Source organism: Myxine glutinosa, chromosome 1, assembly GCF_964187855.1.
Source record: "Myxine glutinosa chromosome 1, kmMyxGlut1.1, whole genome shotgun sequence".
In the NCBI taxonomy this organism is placed as follows: domain Eukaryota; kingdom Metazoa; phylum Chordata; class Myxini; order Myxiniformes; family Myxinidae; genus Myxine; species Myxine glutinosa.
The window spans coordinates 72,264,143-72,283,490 of record NC_136261.1 but is presented as its reverse complement, the minus strand read 5'-3'; the positions used below and the strand labels follow the sequence as shown (position 1 = coordinate 72,283,490).

Here is a 19,348-nt window from a genome sequence, read left to right as displayed (position 1 = left end):
CAGCTGCAAAGTGGCAGGCCTCAAGTTCACAGAACGGGACCACAGAGTGCTGAAGCACGTAGTGCATAAAAGTCGTCTGTCCTCAGTTGCAACACTCACCGAGTTCCAAACTGCCACTGGAAGCAACGTCAGCACAACAACTGCTCGTCGGAAGCTTCACAAAATGGGTTTCCATGACCGAGCAGCCACACACAAGCCAAAGATCACCATGCCCAATGCCAAGTGTCGGCTGGAGTGGTGTAAAGCTCGCCGCCATTGGACTCTGGAGCAGTGGAAAAGCGTTCTCTGGAGTGATTAATCACACTTCACCATCTGGCAGTCCGACTGAAGAATCTGGGTTTGGCAGATGCCAAGAGAACGCGACCTGCCGGAATGCATAGTGCCAACTGTAAAGTTTATTGGAAGGGGAATAATGGTCTCAGCTGTTTTTCATGGTTCGGGCTCAGCCACTTAGTTCCAGTGAAGGGAAATCTTAACCCTACAGCATACAATGACATTCTCGATGATTGTGTGCTTCCAACTTTGTGGCAACAGTTTGGGGAAGGCCCTTTCCTGTTTCAGCATGACCATGCCCCCATGCAAAAGCGAAGTCAATACAGAAATGGTTTGTTGAGATCGGTGTGGTAGAACTTGACTGATCTGCACAGAGCCTTGACCTCAACCCCATCGAACACCTTTGGGATGAATTGGAACGCCGACTGCAAGCCAGGCCTAATCACCCAACATCAGGACCCGACCTCATTAATGCACTTGTGGCTGAATGGAAGCAAATCCCCGTAGCAATGTTCCAACATCTCGTGGAAAGACTTCCCAGAAAAGTGGAGGTTATTCTGTTATAGCAGCAAGGTGGACCAACTCCATATTAATGCCCGTGATTTTGAAATGAGATGTTCGACGAGCAAATACGGGTACGTACACACACACACACACACACACACACACACACACACACACACACACACACACACACACACACACACACACACACACACACACACACACACACACACACACACACACACACGTCTCAGATTGTGAGTTTAATTCTGAATCGATCTCGAGCAATACCTGTAAGAAAACCAACTAGCAACATATCAATATTCAGCATTCATAGGAATCAGTAATGACTTTGCAAACTAGCACAAGCAAGCCTGGAACAAAGGAATGATATGCACCATCTAATTTTGCACAACATTACACACAATCTTACACAACAAATGTCACAGGAATGATCGTAGCACTGTCTGTCTGAATTCTTATAACTGCCGCGCAGTGGACAGAAGCCGCATAACACCTGGGTTCAAACTTGGGCACAATTTCACTACATTCTCCCCGGCATTAAAACTACACTACCCCTAGTGGTGGAAACCAAGCTAGCAAGCCATAGCAGCATATAAACATCAGTTAGCAGCAGTCCATGTCAGTCCCAGCCATAGCGATCAGGGCGGCGAATTTCTCTTCCGGCGCGCGTCCGATCGGTGTCAGGAGCTTCAACCACGAGGCCAAATTCCCCCACGTCGGAATAACCGCCTAACTCAGGTGATGGCGGTGGCTCCACAAGGCCATCCGGATCGGGCGCGTGTGGTGGTGGGGTTGACGGTAGATTCCCCATCGACGGATTAACCAGGCCGAGGTCCGGCTCAACAGCATCCCCGCATGGGGCAAGATGACGCACCAGGACTGAAGACTCACATCCATTTGGCAGCAGCACTCGAGCGTGCTCAGGGTTGGCTTGGAGGATATGAACCTTGTCAACGAGCGGGTCATATTTACTTGAACGAACCGCGCGTTTGAGGAAAGCCGGGCCGGGCTCAGCAAGCCAGCCCGGCAAAGGACGGATACCGCCAGAACGACACGAGTAACGAAACATACGGTCATGGGGAGTTTCATTAGTAGCGGTGCACAGTAAAGTCCTGATCGAGCTTAGTACCACCCAGGTGAGCTTAGTACCACTTAGTGCACAGTAAAGACCCCAGGTCCCAGGCCCATCGGTCCAGTCCTAGTCCACGGGACTGAAGGCCCAGAATAATGGCTTTCCATATAATGCCATTAAATCGTTCCACCTGTCCGTTCGCCTGTGGCCTATACGTAGTAGTATAGCTAGAAGCGATATTACGCTGGAGCAAGAAGGTTCTCACACCCTGGGACAAAAATACCGCTCCTCGATCGGTGTGCATGTAGGCCGGATTCCCAAACATAGAAAACAAGTACTGCAGACACCGGATAACCATTGCAGCGGACATATCGCCGCATGGAAAGGCAAAAGGGAATCTGGAGAACTCGTCAACTATCGTGAGAAGATAACGAGAACTACCCGAAGCCGGTATACCCGGTATTCGAAGCCGGTATTCAGAATTAATTGTTGTAAAAACCAGAGTTACAACATTGTCTCAGATTGTGAGTTTAATTCTGAATCAATCTCTAGCAATACCTGCAAGAAAACCAACAAGAAACATCAATATTCAGCATTCATAGGAATCAGTAATGGATTTGCAAACTAGCACAAGCAAGCCTGGAAGAAAGGAATGATAGGCACCATCTAATTATGCACAACATTACACACAATAAATGTCACAGGAATGATCGTAGCGCTGTCTGTCCGAGTTCTTATAGCTACCGCGCAGTGGACAGAAGCCGCATAACACCTGGGTTCAAACTTAGGCACAATTTCACTACAGAATGTACCTGAATTGCTGTGTTGTCACAATTTAAACCAATCATAAAACAAACATTTATTTTGCACAAATGTATCTAATATACATATTACATTTTTACAAACAAATGAAGTTGAAGATACAAGGTCAAAAAATTTTTTTGTTTGTTTTAAACCCATAGCGCACAAACACGGGAGAGGAGTGATACAATTTGATACAATTATCTGCCGGATAGTTTCACCTGCCGGAAGTTTGATACAATTTCACAAAAGTTTGAGGGAGTAGTTCAGTGACCAGACAAGACAGACACTGCACATATATATATATATATATATATATATATATAGTTACGGGACCGCGGATAAGATGTTGTTTGCCGAGCGGAGGCCCCACGGCCCTAACAGTTACCCCGACTAACCCGATTCCTGGACGTTGGCCGAAATCGCGCCACAGATATTCAATTTGGAAACCTCTAAAGCGACCGAATGTAAAGAGGAAGAAGAAGACGTACGGAGGAATAACAGGTTTTATTAATTATTTACACAAGCCAAAGCAAAGAGGGCAGTCAAGGTTATATACAGAAAATGGAAGGAGCAGAAACAGTGAAATCATTAGCTTACCTATACAAGCTTAATTAATAAACCCCAGGACAACGTGAAAGACAGACGGACGATCACACTTACACGGGGAAATGCAGGCCGGAAGGAATGGCTTGGAGATGGGTGGCTTTTAGAGGCAAGGAAGGTTCAGCGGGTACTGGGCACGGTCGGGCCAGAAGGCACCGCCGTCAAGAAGCCGAGCTTTGGTCCCAAACTGCGCGGGCGAAGTTCCTTTCTCCGTACTGCTGCCTCGTGCGCTCCTTGCGTTGCCCGGGTCCGCTTTTCCTGCTGCGCGGCATGTCTCACGGCGGCTCGGTCACACCTGCTCGTCTCCAGCGCATCTCCTGGACCCATCTCTGTAAAAGCTCATCTCCTTGGGGAGCGTCCCGCAGCGGGTTATATAGGCCCCGCCCTTCACCCTTGGCGAACCTCCCCCAAGCTTTCTCGCTCCGCCCTCTCAAGCCAAACCCCTCGTTCTGGGTTGGATGAGCGGGGCCGACTTACTCCTCCCCTCTATGACGAGGTGGAGACCCGCCTTTCTTCTTCGGCGTTACCTCGTGCGTAATGGAGTCAAATGCTGCAAAGTGGACGGCAGATGAAAATGCAGCAAAGTGCCTAAAGTGTCAATTGCAACAAAGTGGCAAAGCTGGCACTTGGAAGCTGCCATGGGGTGTCGGAGGGCCTACTCTTATTTAATTCGGTGCAATGAAGAGTCAAAGTAGTGGGAAACACATCCTTAGCCTACAGAGAATAAGGGACTAACTATTTAAAAGGATATATCGTGTCCTGTGTGTAGGTTTATGGAATTAACTAAGAGGACGAGCTGCGACCATTCTTTACATTACGAGGGTCAGTTACACACAACAAAACCATACTTTTCACATTCGTTACACTTTCCCAAATTCGTTACACTTCTCAAATCCGTTACAATATATATATATATATATATATATATGTATATATATGTATATATATATATATGTATATATATATATATATATATATATATATATATATATATATATATATATATATATACACAATACTTTTTAGCATGCTGTCAAAGCTAGAGTGGTCCACAAGCGTGAGTACCTTGCTGAGACTCCACATAACGTGAGTGCGAGAAGGATCTGGCAAGCTGAAAGGCAAGAAGGCACACAAATAATCTTTGAAGAAAATTGCACAACTCAAGTATTAAATGAATGAGAATGAAATTAAAACAAATCGAATTAGAATTGGTTTTGATGAAATGACGCTGGGTGGAAATGAATGCTTTTATAAGAATGCGATTGCTTTTAAAAAGCAAATTCTACATCCAGGAAGACCTCCAACAGAATGGGCAGTGCCAAGTCATTACAAAAACATTAAGAAAATAATGCAGAGAACATCGGGAAGTTTTGCTGTGGATAATGCCAAGCAAAAGGAGAAAGGGATTTTTGCATTGACTTTTGAGTGTTGTCACCGCACTCACCAATCAAAGCTGAGGACACTGGTGAACTCTACTCCTTCTTTGAAGATCGTCAACATGTAAATCTCATCCATAATCACGTGCAACTTGTGCCTGTGTGTCAAACGTGGAGCAAAAAGGTCAACATGAACATTTTTAGCAAAATAAATAAATAAACAAAGCAAATAAGTAAACAAAGCAAATAAGTAAAACCACCCTTTACTTTGGAAAAACATCAAATTGTGTTTTCATGGAGCCTTGAAATAATTTCAGAATTAAATTTAGGAAGTCATTACTCAACGATTTCAATGAGCTACTTGATGTTCCACCCCCGAATGCAACTCCAGTAATTTACATTTATATCAGTGTTACGGATTTGTCACTTCCGTTGTTGTGGTTCTCATCCACTGTAAACATTTTTGATCCCATGTACTATTATTGTTATCGTTTAAGTGAATTGGAGATAACTGTTTTCAAAAGGTAAAAACGGTAGTGTTTTAAAAGAAACCGGAAACCGGATCGGGAACCGGATGAAGAAAAGGAGGAAGAGGAAGAAGGAGAGAAAAAGAAGAGGCGGAGCGAGTAAGGTCGGAGGAACCGAGCTGCTTCGAGGTATTGAGCAAATGCTGGCGAACGGGAGTCACGAGTGAACTTTGGGTTTCCTGGGAAAGGGATTCCTGCGACAGTTATCGCTGTGACAGATAAACCTGCGTGTCACGTTTTGCGGTTGATTCCGAAGAGAATCGGTGGAGTGCCGTTACGTCTCGAGTACGGGCCGTTGGCCGTTTTGCCTCGCGCCAGATTTCGCATTGCTCTAGGCTCTTCACCTCGCTTCAACCATTTCACTGCATCCAGACGTTAACCTGGTGCGTGTGTGTAACGTGGATTTTGAGTGGGAATTTGCGGTTCGCCGATTGGGAGACGTTGAACGTCCATACCCGAAGGTGTGATTTCCCAGTCGCCTCTTGAGGGTACCTTTGCCCATCTTTGGCAGTGTGATTGTCAACTGAGTGGGATTCTGGTCTCGATACATCGTTCTGACGATCACTGGAGCGTGGATCGACTTTGGATTGAAGCCGGGACAAAGACATTGGGAATGTTCTTTTCGCTCACTTGGAGCACAGCGAGTTACATTGTACGAAACTGATGGTACCCTCATAGGAATGATATATTGGTTGTACAATTGATTAATATCGTTATTGTACTGTTATTCTTGTGTGACCTTAATACAATACTTGTTTGTTGGTAACAATTGGTGTGGTTTCACCATTGCTCTTTGACCTACAGAATAACACATCTTTCTGCCGTGACTCCTCTCGGGGCTCGGAGGTACACCGTGACCGGGGTTTGGGGAGGAGCACGTATCAGCAACACTAATATTTTATTTAATTGCAGAAGCTCAAACATCTGGAAGTCAAGGAGAAATTTAGAGAGTGGATCTGCAGACAGAAAAATAAATACAGTAATTTAAACAGACAGATAGGATGAGGAAAACTGGTGAAGAAGTGTGATGAAGATCATCAGGGAGGAGGAAGGCTGGAAAAGAAACGGTGGTGGAAAGAAAACATAGAAAGTGCAGTTGGAGAAATAAGGTATTGTTGAAGAAGTGGAAATTACATCACATTACACTTTTTGCTTGTATAACCAATCCTCCTCTTCCTTACCTGTACCATGATTGGCACACGTCTGTGGTCAGTGCCCCCCAGTGAGTCAAAGGGTCGACAACATTACCCAATCTGTACCTCTACCATCTTCTCTCTCTCGAGCTTCCTCAGTATGGTCCTGCTGGCACCATGTCTCATGCAAGTTGTTTAGACTGTAGAAGGGTATAAGCCTTCCTGATTAACATAAATGTCTCTTTGGTCATTTATCCCTGTAAATATTTGCTTCTTTAGTAAACGGATTGTTTCAACCTGCCCGTTTCATCTCATTTCCTATTTGCTCGATTAGGTGTGTAATAGTGGATAGCCAGGAAGTTCTGCCCCACCGATTGGCTCCATAATTTAGTTGGTATGTACTTTATTGTTCTGCTTGACCATACCTGATTAAGTAGACACGTATGCACCGAGGGTACATGCCCCAAATGACATTGCCAACCCACTGGTAAGGTAACATTTCCTCGTAGAGCAAGGACCCTGCCAGATTCTGCGGTATCAATTGGCGTTCGTGGATGACTAGCAACCCACTGGACGGCAGAGTTGTCCATGGCTGGGAGCCTCAGGGCAGAAGTTCTGGAGGAATCAGAGAAGCCCCCACGTGGTAAACCCTGAAACCCATGTCCATAACAATACATGAGATATATAATCTCTTCCAGTCTCCACTTCTGTCTAATATAAAGGTCAACATTATTGCCATATCCTGCATAGAGGACAACATGACAGGTTGCTTTCACACCACAAAGGTTGGTTGTCTGTCTGATTTTTACTGCCTGTGCTCCATGCCCTCTCTGCCCTCTCTGCTATCTCTGCCCTCTTTGACCTCATCTAGGATACTGTCAGGACACTCCTTTTTGTCTGTCCCCTGTCACTACACTTTTCCATGAGCCTATATCAGTGGTTCCCAACCTTTTTCTGATCGAGTACCACTTGGAGGTCCCGTACCGTCGCCGCGTACCACCTGGTTCCAGAAAAACTCAATTCGATAAGATGTCAATTTATTCACAAGTAGAACACACAAATGAACTAACTGTCAACAAAGAACGCAATTTAATGCGAGGGCTGCATCTGTTTCTTCTCCACCAGCCGGTCGATGCGGGGCATAACTTTGCTCACAGCACATCGGAAATCATGCCCGGGTGCAGCAAGACGGTTCCGGCTCTTTGACTTGGTCAGCATGGCTGAGAACCCCTGCTTGCACTCCCACGTAGAGGGGAAAAGCAGTAGCTGGGGAACAGCGTGACGGGCTAGTGTCAGGTACGAGGAGGCCATGCTCACCCAGAAGTTCATAGGAGAGCATTCCTTGTGCTTCGTCTTTGCTGTCTCGTCAGCCTGGACATCTATGAGCTCCTCTTGTTCCCCAGTCCCGACAGGCAGATCGCCTGGATCAACGGAAAACGGATTGGCGATGTAGGCGTAATGCATCAACTCAGTCTTGAGCAGTGAGAGGTGACGGACGATTTCTTGGGAAAATTCATCATTGGGCTCGCTCTCAAGGGTAGTCAGGAGTTCGAACATTCCGTAGCGTTTGCTCTCCACGTTCTTGATCCAGAGGTCCAACTTCCTGACAAACGCTCCCAGCTTCTAGATGAAGTCTGAGACTGTGCAGTTGGGCCCTTGGAACGACAGGTTTAAGTGGTTGAAGACCCCAAAAATGTCCGACAGGTAGGCCAACCTTGAGATAAACTCCTCGTCCTCCAGATCTTTTTGAAAATCGTGTTCTTTCTCCGTGAAGTATACGAGGAGTTCATCCCTCAGTTCAAAGAGACGCCTCGTCGTATTCCCTCGGGAGAGCCAGCGAACCTCTGTGTGGTAGAGGAGACAGATGTGGTCGGAGCCGAGATCTTCACAGAGCAGTTTGAACAGCCAAGTATTCAGGGCGGATGTTTTCACGAAATTCACGATTTTGATAACTCGGTTCAAGCATGATAAAAAATTCGGAGGGAGCACCTTAGTTGAAAGGGCGAATCTGTGTATGAAACAATGGACACCGGTGGCGTTTGGTGACACAGCTTTCACATGGGCTTGAAACCCTGACTTTCGACCGAGCATAGACGGAGCCCCATCTGTCGTGCATCCGACCAACTTTCCCCAATCCAGTTCATTCTGCTTGAAGAAATTGTCCAAAACGTTGAAAACTTCCTTTCCTTTCGTTGTACTGGATAGCTCCTGGCTCAGCAGCAGCTCAGTCTTCATAGTATTATTCTGTGTGAAGCAAACGTAGCCAAGTAGTTGACAGCAGTTGGTGACGTCCGTCGATTCATCGAGTTTGATTGCAAAACCAAACTTTGAGGCTCTCACTCCCGTAATCACTTGGTCAGCAATGTCGCCTGACATTTCCTCGATACGGCGCTGTACAGTGTTGTTCGAGAGAGACACACTGTCCAACTTCGCCACCCGCCTCCTCTCCAATCACGTGCCTGACCAAGATCTTTGCCGTTGGCATGACGAGAGACTCTGCAATGGTATGCGCCTTCATGTTTTTGGCCACCAGGAGAGCGACTTCATAGGATGCTTTGACAATGCCTGCCCCCTTCTGGTAGAACTGGCCAGTCTTGTAAAGTTTAGAGGCAGTAGAACCAAAAACAGGAGAATGAAGATGATCAACAAAAATAGCAGAATTAAAATAAACTAGAACTGCCACTTTAAAACTGCTGGCAGTGATGACCTGTTTACTCGCACCCACTTTTGATACAACCCCACTTTCATTGGACACACACACACACCCCCTACCCCCACACCCCTCCAAACACACACCAACCCCCCCCTCCCCACACACACACCAACCCCCCCCTCCCCACACACACACCAACCCCCCCTCCCCACACACACACCAACCCCCCCTCCCCACACACACACCAACCCCCCCCTCCCCACACACACACCAACCCCCCCCTCCCACACCACACACCAACCCCCCCCTCCCCACACACACACACCAACCCCCCCCTCCCCACACACACACACCACCCCCCCCTCCCCACACACACACCAACCCCCCCCTCCCCACACACACACCAACCCCCCCTCCCCACACACACACACCAACCCCCCCTCCCCACACACACACACCAACCCCCCCCTCCCCACACACACACACCAACCCCCCCTCCCCACACACACACACCAACCCCCCCCTCCCCACACACACACACCAACCCCCCCCTCCCCACACACACACACCAACCCCCCCTCCCCACACACACACACCAACTCCCCCCTCCCCACACACACACCAACCCCCCCCTCCCCACACACACACCAACCCCCCCCTCCCCACACACACACCAACCCCCCCCTCCCCACACACACACCAACCCCCCCCTCCCCACACACACACCAACCCCCCCTCCCCACACACACACCAACCCCCCCCTCCCCACACACACACCAACCCCCCCCCTCCCCACACACACACCAACCCCCCCCTCCCCACACACACACACCAACCCCCCCTCCCCACACACACACACCAACCCCCCCCCTCCCCACACACACACACCAACCCCCCCCTCCCCACACACACACCAACCCCCCCCTCCCCACACACACACCAACCCCCCCCTCCCCACACACACACCAACCCCCCCCTCCCCACACACACACCAACCCCCCCCCTCCCACACACACACCAACCCCCCCCTCCCCACACACACACCAACCCCCCCCCCCTCCCCACACACACACCAACCCCCCCCCTCCCCACACACACACCAACCCCCCCCCTCCCCACACACACACACACCAACCCCCCCCTCCCCACACACACACACAACCCCCCCCCCCCCCACACACACACACCAACCCCCCCCCCTCCCCACACACACACACCAACCCCCCCCTCCCCACACACACACCAACCCCCCCTCCCCACACACACACCAACCCCCCCCCTCCCCACACACACACACACACCAACCCCCCCTCCCCACACACACACCAACCCCCCCTCCCCACACACACACCAACCCCCCCCCCTCCCCACACACACACACCAACCCCCCCCACTCCCCACACACACACCAACCCCCCCTCCCCACACACACACCAACCCCGCCCCCCTCCCCACACACACCCCAACCCCCCCTCCCCACACACACCCCACCCCAAACACACACACCCCTCCCCCCACACCCACTAACCCCCCCCCCCCCACCACACACACACATCCAGACAAACGCACACCACCCCCCCCCCCCCACCCCACACACACACATTCCCCCTGCCCCCCACCAACATACACACCCCCCCCCCCCCACACACGCACACCCTCCACCCCCCCCCCCCCCCAATCCATTAGAAAAAAATATTTTCGTTTAATTAACGATATCTGCCACCCGTGGCATGACGTCATCCGTGGCCGGTGCGGTATGTCAGTGTAATAACGAAGTATCCCATCGATCGAACTTGGTCAAATTTTTCATGATTGTCACCAAACTTGTTGTGGTATTTTGTTAACTCATCCGAGGCACGACCATCGAAATCCAATTTGAAATCGGAGCCAAATTGACGCCGTAAGGTGTGCCTGCACGCATGGATATTTTACCTGAGGAAGATTTCACTTTGGAAATGCGATCCATTTAAAATGTTAGATTTTGAATAACTTCGTCATTGTCAATTGGATTTCCACCAAATAAAGGTCACCATTGCTTGTAGATACCTCTCTTTCTCCTTAAAATTGAGGACAGGATGAACATCAGAGCGAGAAATAAGCCGAGGCGGCGGAGAGTTTTACAATGTTATTTTCCAATGTGAATGACAATATTGTGTAGTTTTACGAAAATTCATCAGAATTTGCCCAGATTTGTTGCATTCGAATGTTAACACCCTCTAGCAACTGCCAAATCCGAAGACAATTTAATTTCGAGCTACCCTTAGCTCGTGAGGTGGTTATGTCACATGGCCTGGTCAAAAAAAGTGTTGTGGTTCTTCTTCTTCAGGCAATAACAACTTCGTTTCCAGACCGTACATCCAATCATCTTGAAATTTTGCACACTTGTTAATCTTCATGACATATACTATAGTATGAAGTTTCACGTCGATCATTAAAGCGATTCAAGAGATATCCATTTTTAAAAAACATTTTCGTTTAATTAACGATATCTGCCAAACCACGTGACCTATCGCAAATTCTAAAATGACATTTTAGTAGACTGACATGCTGAACATATCTGTGAATTTTCTCCTCGATTGGATCAAAAATGAGGGAGGAGCTATGTTTTAAAGGTTCATGCTTAAAAACGTCATAACTCTGAAACCATGTGTCGGATGATGTCGTGCTCAGACTTTTTTGTTCGTCATGGGTATGCGATTCTGCTTGCAAAGTTTGGCCTCGATCTGTTCAGCCGTTGCAGAGAAAAAGGGGTTTTCGTGTTTTCACGAAAAACAATATGGCGGCAGAACCACGTGACCTGCGGTCATAATTACCATTAAAATATTTTACAGATCGAGTCCCTCCTATGATGAAAATTTGATCTCAATCGACCCTATTATTGCTGAGAAAATGTTTAAAGGAAATTAAAACTTAAAATGGCAATAGCACTGGCAGACATGGCCTGGAATGACAAAATGGTGCGTTTCTTCTTCTTTCAACAATAAAGACTTATAGCTTCGAGACCGTACATCCAATCATCTTGAAATTTTGCACCCTTGTTCCGCCTGATGAGAGCTACATTGCATTAACAATTCAAGTCGATCCATGCAGTGGTTCAAGAGTTACAAGCTTTTTAAAATATAACTTCCATTATTTATTGCGGCCAAACCATGTGACATATGAAAATGTCTCGAGTAACGTTGAAACATACCCCCATGAGGAACATTTGTTTAAAGATTCCACTCGATATCTCCACAAATTATGGAGGTGATTCCATTTCTAGTTTGAGCTTTAAAACGTCATAACTCTGAAACCATGTCGGATGACGTCGTGCTCGCTGACTTTTTTGTTCGTCATGGTTATGCCATCATGGCTACACCCTGGTGTTGGGCTAGCGGCTAGGGTGCCGGCTTAGGATCCTAGGATCCTGGGTTCGAATCTCGGTCGATCGCTGAATTAACGCCAGGGGGGTTGACTCAGCCTGTCATCCTTCCGAGGTCGGCAAATTGAGTACCAGTTCACTGGTAATTCCCTGTTTGTCGTTAAAGGCGGCAAAAAGGGTTGGCGTCAGGAAGGGCATCCGGCCGTAAAACATTGCTTCAAAAAGGGGACCAAAAAACAACAACCACGGTTCCCGAAAAAGGCCAACCCCCGCTTTGCGGGGAAAAATGGCCTCTAAAGGTGTTTATTTATTTATTTATGGTTATGCGAATATGCATGCCAAGTTTGGGCTCGATCCGTTCAGCCGTTGCAGAGAAAAAGGGGTTTTTGTGTTTTTTCACGGAAAACAAGATGGCGGCCGAACCATGTGACGTATGACTTCGAAAATTTTTGCATTCTGAGTTTTTTTTAACTAAGCATCTGGGGAAAAAATCCCATTTTCGGGGGAGAAAATTTTTGTTTGAAGAATTCTAACCTCTTAACGTTAGCATTTTAAATATACTCGATACACGTCTTTTGTTCCCGTTGAAGAGTTCTTTAGAATGAGCCATTCCTCAAATTTTTCCATTGAGGCGTTTCGGAGATAGAGGGGAAAAGTTGAATTTGTTTTACAAGATGGTGCCCATACCACGTGACCTATGACGTCATAATTAGCATAAAAAAATTCTCGGAGCCGAGACGATCATTTGATGAAAATTTCCTGTCAATCCGACCAGCAGTTGCTGAGAACATTAATTATGAAGTTTTCGGAGGTGCAAAATAGGGCAGAAGAATAATAAGAAAAACCAGCAGTAATAATAGGTTTCCTCTCCATTTCATGGAAGTAAACCTAAAAAGTCAATTTTAATTGTTCATAAGGGATACGTTTGTTCAACTCAAGTGACAGCACAATCAGCTTAATTTCCCTGCAAAAATTGGCATGACCAAATGGGCTGCACACCAAAATTACTTCAAAAAGGCAATCTCCACAATGATTAAAAAATAAAAATAAAAAAATAATAAAAAAATAAAATAAAAATAAATCTGGATATTATACCAACCAAGAGCAATTACACTAAAATCTGACCGTACCTCTTGGCAAACTGCAGATAACTCATCAAATCGTCTGCTGGGTAAATATCCCCAAGAGGATTGTGTGGGTTGATAAGTATCAAACCCCTTACATGTATCTCCTGCAGCACATGACAATGCTCAGTTAGTATCAAGAGCCAAGTTGGGGAAAAAAGTATATACAGCAAATCCCTTCACAGTATTCAAAGATGTCCTACCTTATCCTGAGCAGAGGCGAGGGCTGCCTCAAGCTTTGGCACCGTCAGCTGGAATGGGTAAGTCTCACCGGCTCCCACCTGCAGGAATGACGGAAACGCTGGTTGTTTTCATGGGATGAAAGTCGTGTTCTCACGTAATGGAAACAAGTATGAACAAATTGAATAAACAGCAAATACACATTGGAGTAAATGCAGCAGGATCTCATGTTTGACCACATGGCTTTCCCATTTTATAGAAGCGCTGTACAAGTGCAAACAAAACAACTAAAAACAAAAATCAATACACGATATTTAAGCCAATGGAAAGGTCAACTCGTCAATAAATCACGTTACAAATTTTGAGGGGGGGGGGGGGGGGGGGGAAGGGGGTTTCAAAATTCAGGCCCCCTTTTACAATCCCATAGAATAGCTCGAACAGCATGCTGTGGAGAGCATACCTCCACCAGGCTGAGCAGTATACGTTTGGTATCCCAGATCCGGACCTGACCCAAAATCTAATTGGCTTGTTCTTGTTGCCGAACCAACGTATCCACCTCGTTTTCCTCATAATCAATCCACAACTTTTTGAAATATCGTGCGATGTATCATTTTTGGCCCCATCACTAAATGGTGAAGAATCACCGAGGAATTAAATAATTCTCGTATCTGGATCCAGATTTGGATCTTCACCAAAATCGAACCAATTCTTCCTTATCATACAACCTGTCCACTATACTAAGTTTCATCCGAATTAGTCCACAACTTTGAGACATCTTGATATTGTTACAGACGCGGTTAAAGATGTTATTTTACCGAGCGGTTGGTATTACCGCGTCCGAACAGTTACTCCCCGATTAGAACCCGATTCCACCCGACGTTGACCAGATCGCACCACAAATATTCAATCGGGAAACCTCTAAAGCGACCGAAAGAGAATGAAAAGAGAAGAAGACAGAGTACGGAGGAAGAACAGATTTATTATACACACACAAGCAATGGATGGAAGAAGCAGTCACACAGCGAATCGTTAACTTACACTATTCATTTTACTTAACCCCAAGACAACGAGTAGGACAGACGACGTTCACACTTACACAGGGGATATTGCAGGCAGGTAGGGCTTGAGGTGGATTGCTGGAGAGGGAGGCAAGGTCGGAGGCAGCAGCTCTCAATTCCTCGCGGTTCTGGCGGGAAAACCCTCCGTCGCGTATCCGCTGCTGTAGACGTCACGCGCTGGCTCGGCACACCTGCTCCTCTCCTTCTGGTGGAGCCGTCTCCCTCCTTTCAGCGCGTCTCTCCAAAGCTGGTTCCCTTTCCGAGTACCTCTCCTCTTTGGCTTGGAGCGTTTCGCATCTCACCGCTCCTCTTGGTCCCGCCTCTTCGCTCATCTCCCAGGTCATCTCGTAAAGCAGTCCCTTACAGTTGCTTTTATAACTCGGGGCGGAATCAAGCCGCCGGCTGCGAGGGCACGCCTACCGGGTCGCTCACCGCGGTGCTGATTGGACATGCGACCCTCTGGCTCACTCCTCCCCTCTATGACGAGGTGGAGACATGCCTTTCTTCTCCGAGGTTAGCACATGGGCAATGGCGGCTTGCGGGATTGAACACAACTCGCACCCTTTTTAAAGGAACTTTGGAGAGCGGAGATGTTTGGGGAAATTGCAAGGGCCTATGCTTATTTTGTTTGATACAATGCAAAGTCAATCTAGTGGGAAACACATATTTAGCCTACATAGAATAAGGAAATACACTATTTAAAAAGATATATCGTGACCTGCGTGTAAGTTTCATGGAATTAACTAGGAGGACGGCTGCGACCATTATTTACATTAACAGGGTGTTACCATTCTTTTGTAACGTTCACATTGTAACGTTTTCACATTCGTTACACTTCCTCAAAAACCGTTACACTTCCTCAAAAACCGTTACACTTCTCAAAAAAACCGTTACACTTCTCAAAACCGTTACAATATATATTGATATATATATAATATATATATATATATATATATATATATATATATAATATATTGTAACGAATTTGAGAAGTGTAACGGTTTTGTTGTGTGTAACACCCTCGTAATGTAAATAATGGTCGCAGCCGTCCTCCTAGTTAATTCCATGAAACTTACACACAGGCCACGATATATCTTTTTAAATAGTTTATTTCCTTATTCTATGTAGGCTAAATATGTGTTTCCCACTAGATTGACTGCATTGCATCAAACGAAATAAAGCGTAGGCCCCTCCGATGATCCATGGCAGCCCAAGTGCCAGGGATTCCCCCACTTGAGCTTTCACAGCAAACGTTTATTGCAGTACTGAACTGCTGTGCAACGTGACGGCGCAGTACCTGCAGCTGCTGACCGGTTTTCGCCATTTGTGGCCATTACGAACAAGGGGAGTGGCTAGAGAAGACGGGTCGCCCCCCCTCGTCATAGGGGGGAGGAGTAAGTCGGCCCCGCTCATCCAACCCAGAACAAGGGGTTTGGCTAAGAGAGGGCGGAGCGGGAACCCCCGAGAAAGTGCGCGAAGGTTCGGTGAGAAAACCAATATAAGTCGCCGCGGGACGCACTCCACTGGCTTGCTCTTGCTCCTCTTGCCCGTGCTCTTGCTCTGACCCCGTCATCTTGCTTGCTGTCCCTCGTTGTTGCTGGGGAGAAGGAAAACGCCTGAACGAGCAGGTGTGTGCGAGACATCGTGCGACCAGCTGCGCTGCAGCTAAGGGGCAGCTAAGGGGCCGCAGGCCACGAAAAGGACGCGCCAGGCAGCAATCCACCCTGGACCCTCCATTGCCTCCCAAAAACAACCATCCATCCTCAAGCCATACCTGCCTGCAATATCCCCCGTGTAAGTGTGAACGTCGTCTGTCCTAATCGTTGTCCTGGGGTTAAGTAAATTGACTAGTATAAGCTAACGATGCACTGTGTGACTGCTTCTTCCATCCATTGCTTGTAAATAATTTTGATCGCTCCTTCTTTTTGCTTGTGTGTATAATAAATCCTGTTATTCCTCCGTACTCTGTCTTCTTCTCTCTTCCTTCTCTTTCGGTCGCTTTAGAGGTTTCCAAATTGAATATCTGTGGTGCGATCTGGTCAACGTTGGGGGAGTCGGGCCAATCGGGGATCCTGTAACGGTCGCGGTGGACCATCCGCTCGGCCCAAAGTAACATCTAAACCGCGTCCGTAACAATATATTATATATATATATATATATATATATATATATATATATATATATATAAATAAATATATATATATAAAGATAGTTCAGAGTTCAAAATTCAGGTTCCGTCCAGTATCAGAAACGTACATACAGTCACATGAAAAAGTAAGTACACCCCATGTAAAGTTTTGACTTTTTCAACCGATTTCAACATACAGCTATTTGATCTTCATTTCAACAATATTGACAGATGAAGGTGATATAACAAATATGAAACATTTACATTTTGTAATCCATTGTATAATTTAAATAAACATAAATGCAAATTTCACATGTGCAAAATGTAAGTACACCCTTGGCTCTAATAGGTGGTATTGCCCCCTTTGGCAGAAACAACGTCAAGTAGGCGTTTTTTATAACCGTCTGCCAGTCTCTGACATCGACTGGGAGAAATTTTTGCCCACTCCTCCATGCAGAATTTTCAGCTGTGCGATGTTTGAGGGGATTCCTGCATGCACAGCTCGTTTCAAATTCCCCCACAACATCTCGATGGGATTTAGATCCGGGCATTGACTTGGCCATTCCAGAACCCTCCATTTCTTTCTTTTCAGCCATTCCTTGGTGGATTTACTGGTATGTTTAGGGTCATTGTCATGTTGCAAGGTCCACCTTCGGTTGAGCTTCAACTTTCCGACAGATGGCCTCACATTATCCTCAAGCACCCTCTGGTACAATGAAGAATTCATAGTGGATTCTATGATGGTGAGCTGCCCAGGCCCTGATGCAGCAAAGCTGCCCCAAACCATAATATTTCCACCACCATGCTTTACAGTTGGTATCAGGTTCTTGTGGTCAAATTCTGTCTTTGGTTTTCACCAAACATGTCTTCTGGTAGTGGCCAAATAGCTCTACCTTTGACTCATCTGTCCAGAGCACATTGTTCCAGAAGTGCTGGTCTTTGCCTAGGTGTTCATTGGCAAACTTTAGTCTTGCCCTGATGTTCTTTCTGGACAGCAAAGGTTTCCTCCTGGCACACCTCCCATGCAGATTAAATTTGTGCAGCCTCTTTCTAATGGTAGACTCGTGCACTTTGACAACAGTGGCAAGAGCTACATGTAAGTCCCGTGATGACATTCTGGGGTTCTTTGAGACCTTTCAGCATCTTGCGGTCTGCTCTCATGCTGAACTTGCTGGGGCGGCCTGGCCTGACCAAGTTGGCAGTTGTTTGGAATCTTCTCCACTTGTATTTGATCTTCCGGACAGTCGAATGATTGATTTAAAATTGTTTGGAGATCTTTTTAAATCCCTTCCCAGACTCGTAGGCATCTATAACCTTCTTTCTGAAGGCCTCAAAGAGCTCTTTTGATCTAGGTATGGTGATGCCGCACACTTCAACAACAAAGAGCAAACCAAACGAAATATCTGAGGTTTAAATAAGACAGGTTCCTCCAAGATCCTCTCTAACGATGTTCTAATCATTTGCACCTGAGCTGGTGCACCCGATTCTAATTTTAGGTATTTGAAGTAGTGATAAATGGAGGGGTGTACTTACTTTTTCCACATGCGAAATTTGCATTTACGTTTATTTAAATTGTACAATGGACTACAAAATGTAAATGTTTCATGATATTTGTTACATTATATCACCTTTATCTATCAATATTGTTGAAATGAAGATCTAATAGCTGTATGTTGAAAAAGTCAAAACTTTACATGGGGTGTACTTACTTTTTCACATGACTGTATATATATATTGGGGTGTCACTAAAATGTAAAGTTTGGATATTTCATACTCTCACTCTGGGAATCTATTCGATTAGTAGTAAAAACTTCGTGACTGAAAAATCATTTAGATTGAATAACTTTAAAAGGTCACCCCCGGGGTCCAAAGTTGTTTTTTTTGTTATTTTTATTTATTTAAAAATCAGATTTTTGTATTCCAATCAGATTTTTTAAAATTTAAATAAAACGATAATTATTTGTCCATATTTTTTATAAATACGAATGAATGACCGATGAACATATGTTCGACAATTCTACATATATAGAACATATAAATTCTACAATTCTACACGTATAAAATTATCGACGTCTCTGCGGGCTTCTTCTTCAGTTTTTCCAGTCATCCATTTCCCTAAGCCTAATCATTTTTCCTCATCCAGCGTCCGTTCTTCTTCTCAATTGTTCTCCTTTCAACTCCGTAAACCACATCAAAACGCGGTTCTTTTAATATCATTCCTCCTTCCAAAAAAAAAAAAAAAATTCTATGCACAAAAAAAAATTAAAAAAAAATTGCAACACGCCAGTCATGTCCCAGATTTCGCAGAGATTGGTCTTGTATAGAAATCATATTCTACTTAATCTTTCTACAGATGGATACCCGCAAACAGGTATACTTGCCAGGAACAACGGTGGATGAGGTGAAGGGATGCAAGCTTCCCTCATATAGGCAAGCATTCGGGCATTTCTTCTACCTTCACCATGAAAAGAAACTGACAGTCCGGGACGCATTGAGGGAGTCTTGTTGAGCAGTGATGGTTTTCTGGG

At 46.1% G+C, this 19,348-nt stretch overlaps 2 protein-coding genes across 4 annotated transcripts in view; both read right to left on the bottom strand.

Moving 5' to 3' along the window:
* Positions 1-19,348, bottom strand: part of LOC137425091 (uncharacterized) — an 891,893-nt gene that overhangs the window by 587,766 nt on the left and 284,779 nt on the right. The window lies entirely within an intron of this gene.
* The window catches only part of ACCS (1-aminocyclopropane-1-carboxylate synthase homolog (inactive)), a 96,786-nt gene that overhangs the window by 43,483 nt on the left and 33,955 nt on the right, over positions 1-19,348 (bottom strand). For all 3 annotated transcript variants that reach the window (XM_078772952.1, XM_078772958.1, XM_078772964.1), the window contains exons 7-10: positions 13,658-13,735; positions 13,461-13,561; positions 4,725-4,814; positions 4,346-4,391 (exon numbers count right to left, since the gene is read on the bottom strand). In XM_078772952.1, coding sequence (XP_078629078.1) covers positions 4,346-4,391; positions 4,725-4,814; positions 13,461-13,561; positions 13,658-13,735 — 315 coding nt within the window. The remainder of the gene's footprint in view (positions 1-4,345; positions 4,392-4,724; positions 4,815-13,460; positions 13,562-13,657; positions 13,736-19,348) is intronic.